Raw genomic sequence first — 20,293 nt, 5'->3', positions numbered from 1 at the left:
GACATCTCTTCTTTCCCTTGCTAGCTCTGAGTGAAGACGACAATAGCAGATGCGCGTGCTTCATCTCATCTTTTTTGCAATATTGTTGTCTTAGCGAGTCGCAAATTCCTCCTCTCCCTCACCCTCTCCACCACCCACATTCCATCCACACCAGCGACAGCAACAGCACATAACGTACCAACTTGCCTACATCAACCTCCAGTCGCGCATATACGCCTCCCTCAAGCCACCCACAAACCTACATACCACCTCCGCCGCTCCTCTCCCCATCTCCGCAACTCACCCCACCACCTACGTACACCCACACACCACCTCCGTCCGCCTCGCACCACCCAGCTAGGCGACCATGGACCCCAACGCGGTCCTCACGAACACGTCGGTGACGTCGACGACGGCGACGACCCACGCCGGCAACACCACACAGAATGTGTCGGTGTTCCAGAGCGCGGCGACTACAACACAGATTGTGGAGACGGTCGAGGTCACCACGGTCACCCATACGACTACAAAGGTCACCAAGGTCATGACTACAACGATGAGATAAGGGATTTGGGTGCCAGGGTGGAGAGTGGAGATACGTTTTGGGGGTTTGGAAAGTAGATGTATTCATTATATACACTACAGAACTGGAGTTTGAGGAGTTGAACTGGCGACGTCGGTTCTTGGGGGACTGTCTGCTTTGGTAGCAACAGCGGCCAATTGGTCGACTGTAGCCTGTGTCGCGTCGGTTGTGGTTGGTAGAGGGACTGGTGGGGTAGAGGTTGTGTTTGTTGATGGCGTTCTTGCGTGGTGGCCTTCATCTTCTTCATCACGGTCTATGGACTCTTCCCACTCCACGTCATCTTCTGCTGAGCTGGAAGCGTTTGCGCCTTCGGGTTTGCGGGCATGATAGAAGAATCTACGTAATTAGCAACTTTCGCTTCATAATGGCGACGTGGTGATGTCCACTTACACATCAGCATAGAAATGTCGGTCTTTCCTCTTGGCTTCCGCTCTGCACTCTGATAGAAAGACTTCCACTTCCTCCCTCGACCATTTCAGCACGCGTGTGAAGAGCCCTAGTGAACTGCTCGGCAGCCAGTCCATCAGATCCTCATAAACAAAGCGACCTAGGAGCTTGAACCTCGCGCCTTTTGCCCACTTCCCTACAGGCCACTTGTAGTTCTTGTAGTTGATACTCTTGAAGCCGGCATTGCGAATCTGCGGCGTGAAGTGCCTTGGACTAGTGCCATCGAGACCTATCTTCTTTGCGGCGTCGAGGAAGTACTCTGACCAGCGGATTAGAGGTGAGTTCTCTGCAGTCACATCCGGATCCATGCATCTGATGGGGAAGGCAAGGTCTTGGCACTCGAGATAGCCTCCTGGTTTGAGGTTGGCGTACGCCTGCGCGAAGAAACGGTCCCAGTCCTTGATAGCTGCGACCATAGCCCGAGTATGGATATAATCGAATTGATCATGGAAAATCCAGTCTTGCTCGCAGTCATCGATTAGAAATTCACAGTTTGGAGGCACTTGAGCGGGTTGTATGGGGCTCAGATCCGTGCCAAGGACGCGAGCAGACGGATGCTCATCAGCGAACTCAATAGACCAGATGCCAGTCCCACATCCCACGTCGAGCACGTTTTGCACATCTTTGGGGATAGGCGCTCGATAAAGTTTGCCGTCGAGTGTGAGTCTGAAAGCGTGGTGCTGTAGATCCAATCGGTCCGCTTCCACCTAGTGTCGGCATCAGCAACAACAATGCTACTCCCACCGATAGTTGCACACCTCATCATTGGGTACAGGATACTGTCCCTCGGCATACGCGTGATACCGTCTGCCATTCTCGTAGCGAAAGTTGAACACCGAAGACGTCGCCGACATGGTGTAAGAAGACTGGTTGTCACCGTAGGCAGAATCACCAAAGTTGGAGTCGCGCTCGTCGCTCTGTCCTTCTGTATCTTCACTCTATTGTGACAGCTGTCAGTCGGGCGAGCTAATACAGCCAAGGTTTGGAACAGGGAACGCACGTCGATTTCGAGCGACGGACCGGAGCTGCTAGCCCCTTCAGCAGTAGAATCATCATGGGCGCTCCCGTTAGTGTCTGTCGAGCTGCTCGAGGCTGACATGTTGTTTTTGTCTTTTCTGGGGTGGAGAGGGGCAACGGCGGAGCGGTCATACTGGTGGCCTTGGGCTTCCTAACAGCGCTTTAGATGGATTGTGCGGTATCCAGCTCATTGGTAACCCAAGCGCAGACGATCAATGCTGCGTTGTTAGGTTCGCGTTTTTCAGGCGCCCCGGCCAATCGCATCCGGTGGATGTGTCGTCGGACGGAAGTTCCCAGGCCTTGCCATGTGCCGCGTCTTATTCATGGAGTATCTTGCAGGAATGGCACGTGGGATGGCGTGCATATTCCTTGGAGTTACCCCGTCGGAGTTGGCGAAGGCGGTGTCGGCGTACCCCGAGCGTATAATGGCCGCGCTATCCATACATGCCTCCGAAGACCAACATCCGCGAGAGTGTTCTGGGGATTTTGAGTGTTTAGTTGATTGCACGCGCAAACATGTGATCGAATTCCGCTGCAATCGGCTGCGGCCAGATACGACTGTAGCATCGGACTTGAGCCTTGAGCGGTGGGTGGTGCAGGACGGGCTGCCGGGCGTAATCCCCGTGTTGGTGGCCGGCTGCGATTAGCCGACGTCGTCAGTGGCTGCTGCATGTCGCATCGAGCCGAATCCAGCATGTGACGATGGCTTCTATGTTGAAGATGGTGTTTTTAGAGACACAATGATCAGTATGGCGAGGTTTGTAGTTGGAAGACAGCAGATTGCCGTCGAACCAGCGCCAAGATGTCGCGCTCGCGTCTCCACCCGCAAGGGGCGCCGATCAACGGCGGCCCTTCAACCGCTGCAAGAGCGTTAGGCATTTCCCGTCGCTAATCGACTTCGCGTTGTCGCTATTGCATCAAACCACCAGGTTCCAGGAAAATAGATCGCCGTAGCGTGGGTTGCAGCTTCCCCTTCTGAGCCCGTACAGGTCGCGCTCCATCGCGGATTCTCGACACGACATCCGAGACGCGTCTTCTTCGGCATCCGGGTCGGTCTGCGCGGAGTCTGCCTGCCACTCCGCAACTTACTCCACCCACAGCTGGATTCAATTCATCCCTCGCTATCCGATTAGATCGCGACTAGTCTAGTTCGAGTTTGGGGTTGCGCCTGCCCATGCGTCTTCACGTCACCAACCCGGCATTTGCAATGTCGCAACATTATCAAAACAGCTGGCGCCCTCGGCAACAGAACCGCGACTACAGAGCGCCCAAAGTGAGCAAGTGGCTGGATGAGAAACAGAAGGAAGACGACCAGATAGCTCCGGATGGCGTTTCCGGATCCGCCAGCCATCTCGAACGGTGGGCTCTAATGACAGCGGACATGCCAGAGCACCCTCCTAAGCGTGCCAAAGCGCGAGATATGGAGGAAGAGATCCGCGATCGCATTCACCGAAGATATCAGGGTCCAAAGCACCTTCCACCAGCGACTTCCCAGGACGACCCTGAGCCGATGGACGATCGCATGGTGATCGATCTTACAGGCGATGATGACGTACAGCCCCAAGCCCTCGTACCCAAAACGACCACAAAGCGTCCCCGCTCACCATTTCCGGTTCCCGACACACCGCGCGTCAATCTCAGTAGTGTAAGCTATGTCCAGACCGTCAAACGCCGTCGGTCAAGATCACCATCGCCCAAGAGATCTGCTTACTCTGCGTTCAGCGCTCGAACATGCGGTACAAAGGCGATGAGCATAGCAGAGTCTGACGAGGACTATGACTATTATCAGTCGAGTGAGTGGAGCTTCCCGAGTAGTGAAGATGACGATGAAGAGATGGAATGATGGGGTTGGATGAAGCGCGCAGAATACGATCACGAGCAAGCCGTTCAGCAGCCGATGGTTGGATGAAGGCAAGAGGGAAGGGGTTCGAGGGGCGTTGCACCGAAGAGATTGGATCAAGCAGTGAGTCTCATCCACACTGAACATGTCAACACAGTATCACTGCTAAACCTCAATGTTGTTCACATGCAGATTTAACAACACGTGTACATTAGACGTTAAAGAATTCTACCACGGCCGTCATGCCAATATGTACTGGGTCGCAGTGCGTGAGTATTGTTGCTCGAGTTGACAAATTAATAAATAGACATTAGATTCCTCAACACATCGTTCAACTTCTGCTCAGCCCTTGAAGCTGCGAGGCGCTGTTGAAATGGATCTTGGCTTAGTCGCGTTCGTGCTCAAGGTCGAGACCCCTCCGACAGGTCCAACACCTGGCAATGGTTGGAAGGCAGCCTCATCGGGCCAGTTACCCAGTGAAGCCGGGTCGCCACCAATACGAACCCACTTCGCATGCGAGGGCGTAGGCCCATCCAGAACGAACATCCTGTACCAGCCTACAGGAGCGATGTATGGCCCCTTCGGCGCCTTGACGGTGCATGATCGACCTGAGCATGACACGCTTGGGAACAAGATGCGTGCGCCCATCGAACTTCCATGGGTACTGGACTCGGAACCAAGCAGCGAGACCTTGATCGCGCCACCGGAGGATGAAGTCACAGTGAACGAGTAGTCTGCCTCCCAGATCCAATCGACTTGTGGCAAGTCGAACGTAGGCTGCGCTGCGCCGGAGAGCAGATAAGGCGGAAGGAAGACCTCCAGACGGTGCTCCTGAGGATGCTTGCCCTGATCTTGCGGGTCGGAGCCCGAGACCAGTACTCTTCCGTCATCCATGATGACAGCCTCGGAGTGGTACATACGTGCGATAGTAGTGTTGGCCATGACGCTCATTCGCTTGCCTCGCGGCTTCCTGGAATCGTACAAGACAGCATTTAAGTTCGCCTGGTCTGCAAGACCAAAGCCTGCTTGTCCAATCTCGGCTCCGTTCAAGATCAGATAGGTACCATCTGGTAGTGTTGCCATACAGGAGATGACACGTCGAGAAGGCATCCGCTCGAGACTCCATTGGGCATTGGCAGTATCTGGTTCGATGCTGACGCAGTTGTCAAGTCCCACGTTTGGCTGAGCTGATGCTCCACCGCAAATGAGGACCTCCAATGGCGCACTGTAAGGGTAGTACTGCGGAAGAAGGACTTGGGTACCCTCAAAGGGGTACGTGCGGCCTCCTGTGGGATCGTTGACGGCAGCTGGCACCTTTGGCAGGATCTTGACCGTGTCTAGGCTGCGTTCATCGAGGATGCGTGCTTCGTTGTAGTACTGGATGAAGATACCACCGGATGGTAGCACGACCAAAAATGGGTACAGATTGTATGGGTCGGTATCTCTCAGGTACTGCGCTTCATACACAGGTCCGACCGTGGGCAAGATCTCCATGTTAGGCACTGGCGGGCCGTTCGAGCCATCTTGTCCGCCGACGATGAGCATAGATCCGTTAGCCATGACCATTCCTGTTGGGTACCAGCGACCTCTTTGGAGCTTAACCGTGTTGACATCCTCCTGCCAGTTGTTGGTACCGTTGACACCGGCCGAACCGTCTGGCCAGTAGATGCGGACGCCGAACAGGGAGTCTGTCGACCATCCACCAATGTTGATCTGTCGGCCGGCGCGATCCGGTAGAGTCAGACCTGCAGCACAGAAGATATCCGTCTTGATGCCGGTCAGCTCACGGAAGGCGTGGAAGATGTCACCACCAATCGAAGGGTCGAACTCATATGCACCAGTCGTGTTCGGCTCGCCTGTTCCGTGCTTCTCGAGGAAGGAGACCTTGCCGTTGACACCAGGCTGCGCGATCAGAGGAATGATAGGACCGCCGACCAGGAACTCGTAGCGTCCTGCTGCGGTGCCTTTAGGGTACTCCCAGACGTACAATGGGTCGCCTTCCCACTTGTACCAGCTGAGTCGGTTACCTGCGCCACAGAGCGCCTCAGGGTCTCCTGGGCAAGCAATGCTGCATTCAGACTCTGGAGCGGGTTTTGAGCCAATCTTCTCAATACCATCTAGGTCACCGCAGTAGCACTCTTCGCCGTACTCCATTCCGGCGGCCATGTAACCGAAGGCTTGGCATCGACTCAGACACCATTCCGGTGAGTTACCAGTCTGGTTCAACAGCTTGTGCGGGAAGACTTGGTTGCCGATGTCGGTAATGCATCCTTGGTATTGCCAGTCGCTCACGTTCTGGGTGGGTGTTGGGACTTTGACGACCTTCAATGGATCTTGGCTTGAGTAGATGCTCATTCGGTTGGGGCCACCACACGTCTCGGCTTGGTTACCAGCACACTTTGTGTTGCACTCCGACTCGGAAGAAGCAGGCTTGCCGCCCATTCGCACCTACATGGGTTAGTACTAGAAGACATTGGAAATTTGGGATATACTAACGGCATTGTCACAAAAGCATTGGTAGCTGTACTCCATGGCTGCAATCTCATAGCCAGCTTTCGCGCATATACTGGTGCATGACGCAACGGTCATCTTCTGATCATCGGGTTGTTGGTAGTTGACGATGCGGAATCCGGGTCCATCGACATAGCAGCCTTTGTACTCGAAGCCTTCTGGGAGCCCAGTAGCAATGGGCGCTGCGCTGGATGCTCCAGTAGCAGATGCTGTTGCAGAAGCGGTAGACGTAGCAGTGGCCGAGGTGGACGATTCACCACCCGTGTAGAAACGGAAAAATGTCAAGCGATCGGGACCGCCGCACATCTCTGTCTGGTTGCCATTGCATGCCATGTTGCATCCCTTCTCGCCGTCAGGTGCAGGACCGCCATTGGCTCGAATCTGGTTGTCACAGAAACACTCGCCGGCATACTCAGTACCAGCCAGGACGAAACCTCCAGCTCGGCATGCAGCCTTGCACTTGTCGTTGGTCATGCCACCAGTCACTCCCATTCCCACGGAGAGCGACCGGCCACCGACATTGTCCGTGTAACATCCTTCCGAATACCATCCTCTCTTCGGTTCCGGAGTTGTGGTATTGCTAGGGAGTTCGGGCGCCGCTGAACTCTGCGCGCTAGCGGAGCAAACCAGGGATAGTACCAGGAGATGCAGGCTAAATGGCAGCCGCCGCAGGGCATAAAGTTGCGCCATGTGTGGCGCAATGGGAAAGTGTCAAACGAGCGACAAAAGTATATTGAAACGACAAAGTTTCCGAGTGCAAGAAGGAGCACCGGCTGTTTAACAACACCCTGGGTGTCGTATTGCATCCCAGGCAAGACCATGTATATAAGCGTCTAGTATTCCTAACACCTCGACCGCCTCCCAGCCCATGCCCTAACCGCGCCTGATCACACCGACGCCCACATCGCAGCCGCATTGTCTTCCAAGTCCGGTAGGTACATTGGCGACAGTCGGGGCTGCATGCGTACGGCGCCTCTTTGTCTGCACGTGTCAGCACGCGAGCTGCAACATTTCAATAGTCGACATGTAGACATTGCGGCTGACAGGCAAGAAAAAAACAGGTCCAACATACGGACCGCTATCAAGTTAGTACTCGCTTAGGCAGGTGTCCCGCTGCTTGGTATTACCGGATAAGTAAAGGCTCTTATCACGACCAATCAGCACACGCATTACAGACGCAGCGTTAATCTATTTCCTCAGCAATTCTCCTATTGAATTTCGTTTAAATCGGGCGCCATGCTGCTGGCGGCCTTGCGAACTAGTCTGTGCGAGAAAACGAGGAAAGAGGGTCTAACAGCCATGTCGCCCGTTGCACATAGCCCGTCGTTGGCCGACCGTGTCGCTGGGCGAGAGCACATGGCGCGCCTAAACCAGCGGGACGATACGGAGAGAGGTCCGTAGCCCTACACACCCCCGATCCTAGCCTCACGATGCAGCGATGTGCGATACGAGCCCGGGGATGAGTGCGCGCTAAGAATAGCGCTCCGTACATGACACCAAGCTGCTTTGCCGCTCTTATGCCGCGCCTACACTACAACACCGTATCAGTATTATTGTGTTCTGGTCTAGCTGCAGCAACCTCGCACAATGGCTTTGTTACATCGTCGACTTTGTTATACGTGTTCTTGTACCCTGGAACAACGTATTCGCCAGCCAATGCGACAGTATTGCTCGTCCAAGCTACGGTACTCTCTAGTCTGCCGCAATACCACAAGAACTGCCAAGCTCAATCACCACGATATCCGCCCCCAAGCTTCCCGTTCGTAAGATGAAGCAACTCCAAAGTGGGCGCCCATGGCTGATCGACCCCGGGCCGTGTGGGGAACCCAAGAAAATCCTGCGAACAAGATATGCTGCCGTCGCCCGAGCCTAGCCATATTCTCACATTGTTAGTTCAGGTCTCTACACCGGTGTGGTGTGGGTTCGACGGCAGTCTGGCCCAAGTGTCAAGTGGAGACTGGGTGAAGTGGAGATTTCGAACAACGACATGTGAAGTGTGCACTTGCTGCTTCCTGTCGCCCTGCAAGCCACCATGTACCTAGTTGTCAGCCTTGTGGTGGGATGCGTGGCATGTGATGGGCGGGAGCTGAGTCATGCGCGCTTGTATGTCACTTATAAGGCGGTATTGGCATGAGTGGGGTGTTGCTTCTATCGCGGCCTAAGCTGCGAAGAGGTGGGATGTATGCAAGATGTCCACTTTGATGTATTGGCATTTCGTATCTGCAGACATGTAATCGGAGCGGGATGAAGCGATGGTTGGTAGTAGGTCCGAAGCAGGATAGCTTACATAGTCAGGGAATGAGGTCTGTTTGGGCTGGAAGAGACGTATTAGTGGTTGACGCAGTTCTTAGTATCTCCGACAGTCCTCATTCGAGAGTTGCGGGATCATTGCGTTTATTTCAGCCCGAGCTGACCTCAATACTTCAGTTGGCTGACTGCAGAGAATCAATACATGTGCTGCCGTACCCTTGGCATATATTGGACCATGTAGATCTGGATTAGGAAACTTGCAAGTCTGAGGGTGTAGACAGGACTGATGGGCTGTTGCATCGACAGCTGAAGCAACTGGAAGTTCGTGCGAGCTTGCCTTGTCATAGCTCGCTATTGGTATCTTGGTGGTGACGAGATATTGGCTGACTTCTACGGCGCCATCGTAGTGTATTGAATACCCACCTCAGGTGGACTTCGCTGGCAAGCCGAGGGTAGTGGATTCGCGAACTTCATCCTTCGCCACGAAATACATTCTCCTCGCCGACCTTGACTTTCGGTTACTGCAGCCGAATATGTTGTAGCGCATTGGTGTTACGATGTACCTCTAGCTGATGGCTGTGCAAGAGATGAGGGGCAGATGAGAAAGATAGACTAGAGCGGCCCGTGTAAGAGTCTACTAGACTGGAAGTACTACGACTAGGCGTGGTAGTCAGCTGCCATGAATCGGTCTCCAGTCGGAGATGTCGTCTAAGTTGCAAGCCACTTGCTAGCAGTCTCAGAGGCAGGAGGCGCATCTTGAACGATGCCGTCAAGCGTAGCCACTTCCCATGCTGCGTGGCGACTAGTCCCGATGCGGTTAGCGACCGCGGGGTAAATGCTTAGGTCCGCAGTCCAGGGTCCTTCAGCTGCCCAGCCTTGGAGCAGATCATCTTGCACGACTGAAGCCAAGAGAGAAAGCCCAGATCGCGCTCAATCAGCTGTAGATCCCATGGCTTCGCTGCCGCCTGTACGCGCCTGCATCTTCGATGTAGACGGCACGCTCATCAACTCAGAAGACATCTACACAGATATCTACAACAACATACTGCGCGAGTATGGAAGACCAGAGTACCCATGGGCAATCAAGGCGACACAGCAAAGCAGAGGCACAAAGGTCTGTGTTGCTCAGCCCTATCGTTTTGTCCAGTCCGTCATGCTGATGCTTAGTACAGGGTACCAAGCGTTTACTAGACTGGGCACAAGTACCCCTCACGCCAGCTGAATGGTCTGCGAAAGAAAAAGGGTTTACACATCTCTTCGAGAACAGTAAGGTGCTTCCAGGTGTTGAAACTCTTCTTTCAATCCTGAAAGCAAAGACATCATCGCCTGTGCTGCTTTCGCTAGCTAGTTCAGCTGGACAACAGAAGTTCGCACTAAAGACGTCCCACATACCCGCTATCAATGCGGCGTTTGATGATCCAACTTTTCACGTCTTCGGCGATGATCCGGAGATGTCTGATAGCAAGAAGAAGCCAGAGCCTGATATTTTTCTACTCGCTTTGAAGAGGTTGAACGCCGCTGAGACAGCACGTGGCGAGCGCACATTGGAGCCTGCAGAGTGCTTAGTGTTTGAAGACTCAATAGCAGGTGTCGAGGCTGCCAGAAGAGCGGGTATGCGCGTCATTTGGGTGCCACATCCTGGGCTTGCGGAGGTTTGCAAAGGGCGGGAGATGGATGTTCTTATGGGGAGGACAGAGGAAGATGGTACCGTGCCTAAGTATGGAACGCCAGTGGAGGGAGATGCGAGAAGCCCCGCCACTGCTAGAGACGGTCGAATTATGTCGGATGATGGTATGGCGGAGCTCAGATTGAGTCTTGATGACTTTCCGTATGCCGCATATGGTATCAATGTTGCGTAATGAATTGGATGCGATCGCTCTTGTGCGCATCTACAGACATGGCGAGTATTAGTCAATTTACTTCATGGAAACCATGCAACGCTCGTAACAACACTTGTGTGATTAAATAAATTGTGCAAATGGCTGTTGTTGATAAGGGGACTGAACATCACAAGGCGGGTGACGAAGTAAAGGGATCTGCTTAGTCAGCATTGGAAGCCCCGCCGGGCACAGAGTTGCCGATGCTTTCTCGCGGCCCGTGGACTGTCGGCCATCAGCCATCAGCCATCATCCATCCCAAGTTTCTCATCAGATTCAAGAACGTGCCGTTAACATACGCTCACGTTCATTTCGATGCGACTAACTCGCTCACAATCAATGTCTTCCGGCAAAGGAAACGCGTATCAACGAGCTCGCGAGTGCACGGCAAGATCTGCGTCAAAGTAGCAGCTTACCGAAGCCTCATCCTCTTTCTGCGCACCAGCCTCCACATCATCGCTGTTCTCGTCAGCTGTCGTGCTTCAACAATTCTGCAGCTAATGGACCACTGTGTCGCTTTCCGAGTTTCTCCATCGTGGCTTGCAGATCGTCCGGGCAAAAGAGCTGACATAGCGTACTCATATCATCGAATACGACTTGGCGCTGCTGTGACTCGGGGACATACATCGCATTGCCGATGTTGAAGGTCAACGAATACAGGCGATTCCGCGCGTCCCAATCTTCGACAGGTTCGGATACTGGGAAATGGCATTTGTAGTTGTCGATATAGGCCTTGCTACTCACGAGGTGGCGCGGTGCTCTCCAGTTACCAATGTCGTACTCGTTGTGCCCGTAGAAGGAAGCCACATCGAAAACGAAAGCCTCGCCAGTCTTGGCGTCGATCGCCGTGTTACCATCCCAGCAATCGCCATGGATCAGGCACGGCTTCAGGATCCGACCTTTTTCTTGGAGAGGTAACAAAAGACGTGGCACCACCTTCCGAAGCGTAAGGTCGCATATTGCATCGAAAGTTGGCCACTTGAGGACGGGCTTGGCCAAATCCATGACATGGCCTAGGTGCTGACTGAACAGCGCACACCAGGAGTCTTCCCATGTATCGACAGCCTGAGTTATTCGCCCATGGCACGCCGAAAGATGGAAGCCGAATTTGCCAGTTGGGGATACAGATCGTAGATGCATATCCGCTAGTCCTTTAGCCAATCTGACCGGATCTGCAGGCTGTTCGTATCAGCATTTGAACATCCTTGAGAACCGCAGTAACCATACCTGCTTTTCTATGTCTCGAAACGCCGTGAGCAGGAAATGGGTCGTCGACCCGTTCTCTTCAATCTCTCCCCAGGCGTAGGGTCGCGGGACAAACGAAGGCGAAAACGCGTAGATTGCTTTGAGCGATTCGTATTCGCCTTCGCACATGTGCCCTCCCACTGATCCCAGAGACACGACCTGGCGTTTGTTACCAACAACTTTCTGGAGGATCCTTTTCAAAGAGCCATGCCTTTAGGAAGTAATTGTCGGTCTCTCCCGTAGGCAGTCGCACAACGATCTTGGCGGTTCCACCCCATAGCGATTTGTAGTAGTTGAAGGCGTTAATGACCTCAGTCCCGGCGATGGGAAAAGCTTGTATAAAGTGAGTATGATACGAAAACTTGTTATGCCAGTTTTACCTTCTATGATATGCTTGTCTACTTTGTAAGGTCCACTGACCTGCGGTAGTGTCAGAGAGTCAGTCGGCGTCTCGTCAGTATCTGCCCACGCATCGCTATTGGTATTCACAGGCATGATACAGAGATCTTGCACGACTGTGTCAGGTATGATGATCCTGTGATGATATGCGGTCAATAGTGGCTAGAGTGATGCGTGTGTCAGGCGCTGTAACGTGCAATACCGCTCTGGTGCGGTTTTTGTATGTCTTTCCCAAGACTGAACCGATGGGGGTAAAGCTATGGGGTGCGGGGTTGACGAAAGGGGAAGTCAATCGATCGATAGGATTTGTAAGGAGAAGCGCATGTCTGTGGCGCGGTAGAGGGGCAGTCGCGAGTTGATGTACCCCGCAAACGAGGAATGCATGGAGTGTCGCAGAGCCAACATCATTTTCCTTGTGAACATGGTCTGAACATTTCATCGCTCGTTACTTTCAGTGAAGCCGATTACCGGAAAGCCCAGTCTATTCACCCTCAGCCCGAGGATATTTTTTGGGCTGTTACAAGGGTCGCCACGTCTGCTGGCCATTGAAGACGAGTGGAAAGGCGGAAGCGTGAGCTGCGGTTAATACAACTTTACGGAAGGCGTCAAATTGATGGAATATGCTTCGAATATGATGTCTGTTGTCTCAGTAGGCCGGCGAACTAGAGCCAAGGTAACCGCTCTACTTCCATATTCCGAGATCGGAAGTGTCACTTCCGAAAGTGACGCACCTCAAGAATTCGCATCAGCTCGACGCCACACAAATCACGTTCCTCCATCTTGACACACAATGTCGACGCCGACGCTACTAGAGGGATTTCCCCGTGATGCCCCATCTGCGCCTTCCACGAAACTCCGGTACGCAGACGTACGCGCCCACCCATTCCCGTGTTGACGCGACTTGGCTGAACCAACACGTCGATGTATCCAGGTCGCCGTAACCGCAACTGCCAAAGAGTTCGCCGGCATCTACCGGGGCAAGCAATACCATGAGCCAGACTTCGATGCCGTGCTCGACCGCGCATTAGCCGCCGGGGTAGAGAAAGTCATGCTGACAGGCATGTACGCATCCGACGCGTCTTTCAATCTCGGCATAGCGTGGAAACGACCGGAGCAATGCAGAGTCACAATCGGTGTACATCCATACCATGCCGTCGAAGCTGATGAGGGCGGAGAAGAATATTACAAGAGCCTGTCTGACAGCATCACGACGACCATGACTGAAGAGCCCCACCTCCTAGCCGCTTTCGGAGAGCTCGGCCTCGACTACGACAAACTGGCCGAAGCCCCAAAAGACGTTCAGATACGCGTGTTCAAGCGCCAGCTCGATATGATAGTAAGCGCAGGATGGAAACTACCCCTCTTTCTGCATTGTCGCGCTGCGTTCGAAGATTTCGTTGCTATACTCGAATCCTACATGGACCGGCTGCCTTTACGATCCGGTCTAGTGCACTCTTTCGTTGGTACCACAGCGCAGATGCAGACTCTGACCGGCATGGGCCTACATGTTAGTGTCAACAACTTCGCTTTCCGAGACCGCGATAGCTTGGATATGATTAGACATGCGCCGATGGATAAGCTCCAGATTGAAACGGATGCCCCTTGGGGCGATATCCAAGTGTCTAGTGAAGTAGCAAAGGCGTATTTGAAGAATGCAACGAAGTGGTCTTGGGGGAGTAAGAAGAAGGATAAGTTCAGTATGGGCGATATGGTGAAGGAGAGGAATGAGAGTTGCAATGTGGAGAAGGTGGCGTTGGTTGTTGCGGGGATTAAGGGCGTTGGCGTTGAGGAGGTTGCGGAGAGTGCGTGGAAGAATAGTGTGGGAATGTTCTTTTCGCGTTAGGGCGGTAGATGATGCTTCTACGTCATGATGGAAATATGGCATCATGTGTAGCTTTGGGGAAAATTCATTAACAAATACGCGATAAAAGTAGTTTAAAAGAACAAACCCTTCAAATTCTCGCATGTGCTATGCTACCTCTACTTCGTCCCATTAGTACCATTCCCGTTCGTCGCCGACCCATTCGTCAGTCCTCCATTCGGTCTAATCCCATTCGACTTCGTCCCATTGACAGCATTCTTCTTCGCCCTCGGTACCTCTACAAGCACCTCATATGCCTTCCCAGCCGTAACATTCTTGACAACGCATCCCTCGACCTCCTCCCCATCAACCACAACCTTGACATCCTTAACATCCCCCCTCCTAATCTGCACATCAAACACCGCACCCCTAAACTCCCTCCTCACCTTCATCTCCTCCCAATCACTCGGCATCTTCGGCGCAATCTTCAGACCCTCCCTTACACCTCTCAACCCACACAGCCCTTCAATGAAACACCTATACACCCAACTCACAGTCCCAGTATTGAACAACTGACTCGAGCGACCAGCCGTGCGATCCAGATGCTTGATCCCATACCCACCACGGTAGTAATTAGGAATGAAAATGGGGAGTTGGCCCCGGCGAATCAGATCCTCTTCATCTGGCCCTGGGATCATAGCGCGGAGCGTAGCGTACGCGCGGTCAACTTCATCGATGCCGTAAAGGGCCCATGCGTAAAAGGCAGCGGCGTGGTTGTACACGGAGCCGTTCTCGCCTTGGCCGGGATATTTCTGCGTTACGCGACCGACGTCTTCGCGCATGGCGGTGAAGGGCGGGCCGAACATGACGACGCCGTAGGGCGTTGTGAGTTGCTCATCAACCTGAGGGAGGATTTTGGAGATTTGCGCTGAGGAAGCTGCGCCGCCGAGGATGGACCATGCTTGCGGGTTCAGCCAGATACGACCTTCTTTGTCGTCTTTGATGCCGAATGTTACGTTGTCGTCTGTGATACCGCGGGCAAACCAGTCACCGTCCCAGAGGTGCTCGTTAGCTGATTCGTTGACTTGTTCAGCGCCGGCGCGGTACTTTTTCGCGATGTCAAGTTTGTCGGCGTCTTCGCAGATTTGCGCCCATAGATTCACGGCGTAGGCGGTTGCGACGGTGAGCCAGCCTGAAACACCGACGCCTTTGGGACCGACCATGTTCATCGGGTCGCACCAGTCGCCCTGCGCGATGTAGGAGAGTCCGCGGTCGTCTCGCGCGTTTGAGGAGAGCAGCCAGTCCATGGCGCGGCTGAAGCGCTCGAAGACTGTGAATGTGTCGCCGTACATGCTGGTGACTTTCTCGTCTAGCAGCGCATAGTCGCCGGTCTCGCTCAGGTAGATCTCCAGGGCGATGGGGAGCCAGACGCAGTGGTCGGTGTGAGGGATTTGGTTGATGTACTTGAGCACCGCGCCCTTGGCTAGAAGGATACCATCTGGCATGGAGCCGTTCTTCTCCTGCTGACCGACCGCTGTCGTGATGGCTTTGCGCGCTACTTCGGGCTTGATGAAGCTCATGCCCATGTTGTCTTGAAGGTAGTTTCGCGTTTGCGGATCGGTCGTGAGTCTGTTGACGTCGCCATGGTAGTACAATTGTCGAGGTAGCCAGTTGTTGACCAGGTTATCGAGATCTTTGTCTGGAGTCTCGAGACGCACGCAACCGCTGCCACGCTGGATGTAGTCTTCGTAGTCTTTGGCGGCTTTCGCGAACGCCATCTTGTTTAGGTATTTCTTGCGCATGTCGAGAATCTCGGCTTCGTCGTATGCAGGACCGAAAAGGAATCTGTACTCTTTGCTCTCGTTCTCGCCTAGATCGGCCCAATATTGAACAACTGCGGTCGGGGTTTCGTAACGGGCGTCGCTATTCGAAAGCTGTGACTCCTTCAGTGCCGATGGTGCTTGCAGGCCTCCTTCGCCTTCGAAAGCTTCTTGCTTCGCTTCCCATGATACTGGTGTAGTTTCGCAGAGGAAGTAGGTCTTGTCCTTCAGATACTTCGTCTTCGGGTAATCCTCCGCTTTTTGATACGGAGTCTTACAGCTCCCAACCACGCCCCCGACATTCGTATTCCACTCCGCCTCTTGGTTCATCCATGACATGTAGCCCAGTGGGAAGTAAGGATAGATACTCAAGTTGCGCTTGCGACCTGAGATGTTGGTCACCTTGATGCTCCAGAGTTCAGCCACATCGTCGGTGGGTAGTAAGAAGGTCATCTCGACACGAATGCCAGATTTCTCCACGAGCCACTTGATGTCGCTTTTGCCTACATCGAAGGTGAAGCGATCCAACTTTGCCCTTACCGGCTCATACGGCGCCGAGAATATCTCGCCGTTTTCCTCATCCTTGATGTATACGAACCGGCCTGGGTGGTGAGCATAGTAGTTTTGCTCCGGTTGCATAAAGGTCTTCGCTTCGAGGTTGGGCGCGTAGGCATATTTCGCGGGCTCGGGTTGCATGTATTGTGCAGTTGCAAAACCACGACATGTGACCTGAATCATCATACGTTGGTTCCAAAGGAATGCACCCGCTTTGGGCATCTCCGTGGGGCTTGTGAGCTCATAGCGCTCGCCATTTTGGGTAGGTTGTATCATGGTGGGAATGTGAACAAGGATAGTACCTGTGATCTCCGCGGGAAACTTTTATACCACGACGGGATGGTTGGTTATACAGGGACGTGACGGCCGACATGGCTTTAGGAGGCGTAGCTTACTGTGTTTAGTGACACTGCACAAGTCAATTGGAACGCGGGACCAATGCTGAATCAAAACGCGTGACAGGCACAAAGTCTTAGCGTTTCTGCTGATTTAGTCTACAGCGGGAGTGTCAAACTCGATGCTCGTGGACAAGATTGCTAGCAAGGCAAACGAAGGTCGTCGATACTCCTATGAGAAGAAGCAGCAAGAGCGCAAGCTTAGGATGACCTTGAAAACGAAAGTCCGACCAGCGTGCAAATCGTAAAAAGGACGACGAGGGATTTTCGCACGTCAGTCATCTGTTCCTCCATGGTTCATATAAGGTACACAGCACAATAAGCCGCACCGCGTGGGGCTAAGCGAATGGCGGTGTGGGGTTCAGCCTGAAAGGGTACAACGTAAGCGCGGAGACGGTTGCCCGGACCGCAACGCCTTTAGCCAGCCGTGAGGCAATACTGCGAGTCCCAACATGTCCAAAACTCAACGATCTTCGCATCGTCAATATGCGCACACGATCCGGATTGCGCAATCCGAGAAACCGATTAGTGTGGGACAGCAGCGAAGATAACGGAAAGTGTATGGTGGCGTATGCGCCGATGTGCCGAAAGCAGTGTGTCAGCTGCTCGCAAGATTGTGTGATCACGGGTGACAAGGAAGGGTATACCGTGCCGGCGCCGATATCCGTTGTATCCACAGCCACTGACATTAATTGTGACCAAGACTCGCTACCGGTTCCCCCATCCCGGGTATGCCCAGTGCTGCAGCCCTGCAGAAGGTGTTGGATATCGTGAACTGTCAATTTGTTCTTGGTTGTCATTGGTACGTGTGAAATATTGGGTGATGCAGTCAGACTGGCGAAAAAGTAAAGAGCGGGAAGGGTGGGGTGAATTACCATGACCAGCGATCAAAACACTATCGCAACACTGAACATAATACCAATCCTCCATGCCAGCCAAGACGATCTCAAAGCCGAGGTATCGTTTGTCCACTGGCGTAGGACTCTACTCAGCGGTCGACAATGCCGCACCGTTTTCACTCTAACTCTCTTTAGCGGCTTCGTGCGGTAAAGCTGCTTTGCCCGATGCCTTCGTGATTTTGACATACTTTCCCGTCTCAGGGAATGCTTTCTTTGTAACAACTGGGATCGGGTCTTTGTCCCACCACGATGGGAGAGCTGGGACACTTGTTCGCCAGAACCGCGCGGTTCCATCGCCGTCGACACTGAGGTATACATCCTGTTCTTCCTTATCTCGAAACATGCCGCATAGACTGCCCGTGACATAGCCAGCCACCGTGCCAGCAGGTCGATAGAACAGCTCTTTCGCATTGCTTTCCGTGTCGTAGATCAGGTTCGACCCTTCGCTCGACTCGATACCCAGTAATCGACCTTCGTTCATCCATAGAACAGCGTCGATCTCAGCCATACTCAGTCGTTCTTCGCCCTCGATCTTGAAATGCTGAAGTACCTTGCCATTGGGGCCATCCAAGGGGTTCCAGACGTATGCTTCTTTACCAGCGCAAAGCGCAATCTCTGACCGCGTTGGATGCCAGTCAAAGTATCGGCACCAGCGAGAAAATGTCTCTGGCATGACTGCTACCTTTCGACCGTCTGAGACATCGTGAGCCTGCACCACTGAGCCACTGTTAGTGCTCCAGACGATGAGCTTTGAGTCTGGCCTATATGTTGGTAAGCAAAGTTAACATGTGTCTTACGTGTAGTATGTACCGGAGTAGTGCTTACGAGAATGCGCCGGCCCAACTCTGCCCACCTGATTTGTCTGTAGCCCAAATAAGAGCCCCAGTCGAGACGGAATACATGCGTAGCGAGCCATCCCAAGACACCGTAGCAACACACTCCATGTTCGGGCTCATAGCCGACCACATGATGGCATCCGTGTGTCCAGTAAGGCGGTGCATCTCTTTACCTGCTTCCACGTCATAGATAACGACAAGCGGCAAATCTTCTGCTGCGCGCATGCCGTGTTGGGTTGTTCGGGCATTCGAATGGTACAGCATCAGTCTGCCGTCCTTGCTGAAGTATTTAGACCCAAAGTTGCCCAGTTCCGCGTTGTCAATGATGGTATTGTGGCGCCTGCTATGGTCGGCGGCTACATGACTGAGCGCTTTCAAGAACTCTGTATGGAGCGAGGACGCATCGATGAACTCCCTGGTCCATTCGTGGTTTGCTGCAAGTTCGGGGGCGATTGCGTCGATAGCTTTCGTAGCCCAAATGGAGGGATCGATCGGCTCTTCTTTGTCCAGTGTGCGTCCGTTCTGGTCCAGGTCCCAAAGGATAAGCTGGCCGGTTGTACGTTCGCTACGCTGAGTCTCATCGGCGACGGAGCTCACCAGGGTGTAGCCAGGTCTCGAAGTCCCTACACCGGAGGTTTGCTCGATCTCTGAATGGCTTTCCCCATTGGCAACTGAAGGCCGAAACGCCACCGACCCACCGCCTTCGAGGACCTCGCACAGCTGTCGGGTCTGAATGTTGTATACCAAGATACGCCCCGCGCTACTGCTGATGGCCAGCAACTTCTTGTCAGAGCTCACAGCAGTATCGTAACTTCGGTATGTAGTCTCGGATGGTTGTGGCAGATCGGCGCTGAAGTCGATAACATCGCGCGTTTGCGACCAGTTCTTTGGGTGACCAGAGGCATATTGAGCGGGGATGCCAGCACGTTCAAAATCTTGCGCCGGTTTGACGGGGAGGGTGTACTCCTCCATGAAACTTTCGCGCGTATAGCATTGCATTTTGATGATGAAAGTCGACGGATGAAGTTGCGCGATATCATGTTGATTTACTGAAGATGGCTGCCTAGCCGTGCGATGCGGGCATGGATCGGCAGATGACGTGAAGGTGCGCGGAAACCAATCATGGCTGAGAACTAACAATTTTAGGATCGAATCTGGTATTACGCATAACTGTGGTGTAGCAACCACATATTAGGCAACCAGATGAAGACCTGGAGAACCGGCAACCACGGCACGTTGCCGAGAAGAGGATAAGAAAATGTATGAGCTGAAACGAAACGTCAATCCCACCTATGCCGTGCGCCCATCGATGCTCAACTGCTCCGAGGACCAGGAACAAAGAGGATGCAGCAGCAGGGTAAAGCCGCCAGATAGGCTCATTGCCTCAACATCACCGACGAGCTGTCACCGCAGAGCGGATCAGACCCATCGGGACGCATCAGCATTACTCTCGGGCGTTGCCTTTGTTCAGCAGCCATTCATCTGGAGATGGAGGGAGAGCCCCGGCTACTGAACCCACAAACGCAGTCCGAGGACTGCGAATGCGAAACGCCCGCTGACGTCAACTTTGTCAGAATGGTTAGTAGGCAGACCGAACAGACGATGCCTGTGAAGCAGCGCGCCGGTTCGCGAACAAGTTCTGTAGACGCTGTCCTAGCATACGTGACGCGATGTCAATAATCCATGTCGTGGAGATGGTTTGTCGCGTCAAGACGCGTCGTCGCACGCGACTGCGACAGCAAAGTCACATTAGTTTCGAGGGATGCGTGCATCGGATATCGTAGCGGGGGACGAATGCGACACAATATACGGTCATCGATGCCCGTGATTGCGGTTATG

At 53.4% G+C, this 20,293-nt stretch overlaps 8 protein-coding genes across 8 annotated transcripts; 3 read left to right on the top strand and 5 right to left on the bottom strand.

The window, feature by feature from the left end:
• Positions 1-618: 618 nt before the first annotated feature.
• On the bottom strand, positions 619-1,863 carry J4E86_010885 (uncharacterized protein; the record flags this gene model as incomplete). The annotated part of the gene is made up of 3 exons (XM_051451379.1): positions 619-853; positions 953-1,716; positions 1,768-1,863. 3 exons carry the CDS (start codon positions 1,861-1,863, stop codon positions 619-621), a joined length of 1,095 nt encoding a protein of 364 aa, XP_051297499.1.
• Positions 1,864-3,233: 1,370 nt separating this feature from the next.
• On the top strand, positions 3,234-3,869 carry J4E86_010884 (uncharacterized protein; the record flags this gene model as incomplete). The annotated part of the gene is made up of 1 exon (XM_051451378.1): positions 3,234-3,869. The coding sequence occupies one exon, from the start codon at positions 3,234-3,236 to the stop codon at positions 3,867-3,869; it is 636 nt and encodes a 211-aa protein (XP_051297498.1).
• A 339-nt stretch (positions 3,870-4,208) lies between these two features.
• J4E86_010883 (uncharacterized protein) lies at positions 4,209-6,869 on the bottom strand (the record flags this gene model as incomplete). Its single annotated transcript, XM_051451377.1, has 2 exons — positions 4,209-6,314; positions 6,363-6,869. 2 exons carry the CDS (start codon positions 6,867-6,869, stop codon positions 4,209-4,211), a joined length of 2,613 nt encoding a protein of 870 aa, XP_051297497.1.
• Positions 6,870-9,576: 2,707 nt separating this feature from the next.
• J4E86_010882 (uncharacterized protein) lies at positions 9,577-10,486 on the top strand (the record flags this gene model as incomplete). The annotated part of the gene is made up of 2 exons (XM_051451376.1): positions 9,577-9,741; positions 9,800-10,486. The coding sequence occupies 2 exons, from the start codon at positions 9,577-9,579 to the stop codon at positions 10,484-10,486; spliced, it is 852 nt and encodes a 283-aa protein (XP_051297496.1).
• A 383-nt stretch (positions 10,487-10,869) lies between these two features.
• On the bottom strand, positions 10,870-11,509 carry J4E86_010881 (uncharacterized protein; the record flags this gene model as incomplete). The annotated part of the gene is made up of 2 exons (XM_051451375.1): positions 10,870-10,976; positions 11,011-11,509. 2 exons carry the CDS (start codon positions 11,507-11,509, stop codon positions 10,870-10,872), a joined length of 606 nt encoding a protein of 201 aa, XP_051297495.1.
• A 1,429-nt stretch (positions 11,510-12,938) lies between these two features.
• J4E86_010880 (uncharacterized protein) lies at positions 12,939-13,991 on the top strand (the record flags this gene model as incomplete). Its single annotated transcript, XM_051451374.1, has 2 exons — positions 12,939-13,016; positions 13,080-13,991. 2 exons carry the CDS (start codon positions 12,939-12,941, stop codon positions 13,989-13,991), a joined length of 990 nt encoding a protein of 329 aa, XP_051297494.1.
• A 137-nt stretch (positions 13,992-14,128) lies between these two features.
• On the bottom strand, positions 14,129-16,600 carry J4E86_010879 (uncharacterized protein; the record flags this gene model as incomplete). Its single annotated transcript, XM_051451373.1, has 1 exon — positions 14,129-16,600. The coding sequence occupies one exon, from the start codon at positions 16,598-16,600 to the stop codon at positions 14,129-14,131; it is 2,472 nt and encodes an 823-aa protein (XP_051297493.1).
• A 1,139-nt stretch (positions 16,601-17,739) lies between these two features.
• J4E86_010878 (uncharacterized protein) lies at positions 17,740-19,453 on the bottom strand (the record flags this gene model as incomplete). Its single annotated transcript, XM_051451372.1, has 2 exons — positions 17,740-18,379; positions 18,444-19,453. The coding sequence occupies 2 exons, from the start codon at positions 19,451-19,453 to the stop codon at positions 17,740-17,742; spliced, it is 1,650 nt and encodes a 549-aa protein (XP_051297492.1).
• Positions 19,454-20,293: the final 840 nt, after the last annotated feature.

Source organism: Alternaria arbusti (assembly GCF_024043155.1).
Source record: "Alternaria arbusti strain BMP 1465 chromosome Unknown scaffold_26, whole genome shotgun sequence".
NCBI lineage: Eukaryota > Fungi > Ascomycota > Dothideomycetes > Pleosporales > Pleosporaceae > Alternaria > Alternaria arbusti.
Note: the sequence above shows the minus strand (reverse complement) of the source record. Positions and strands in the feature narration are given on the sequence as shown.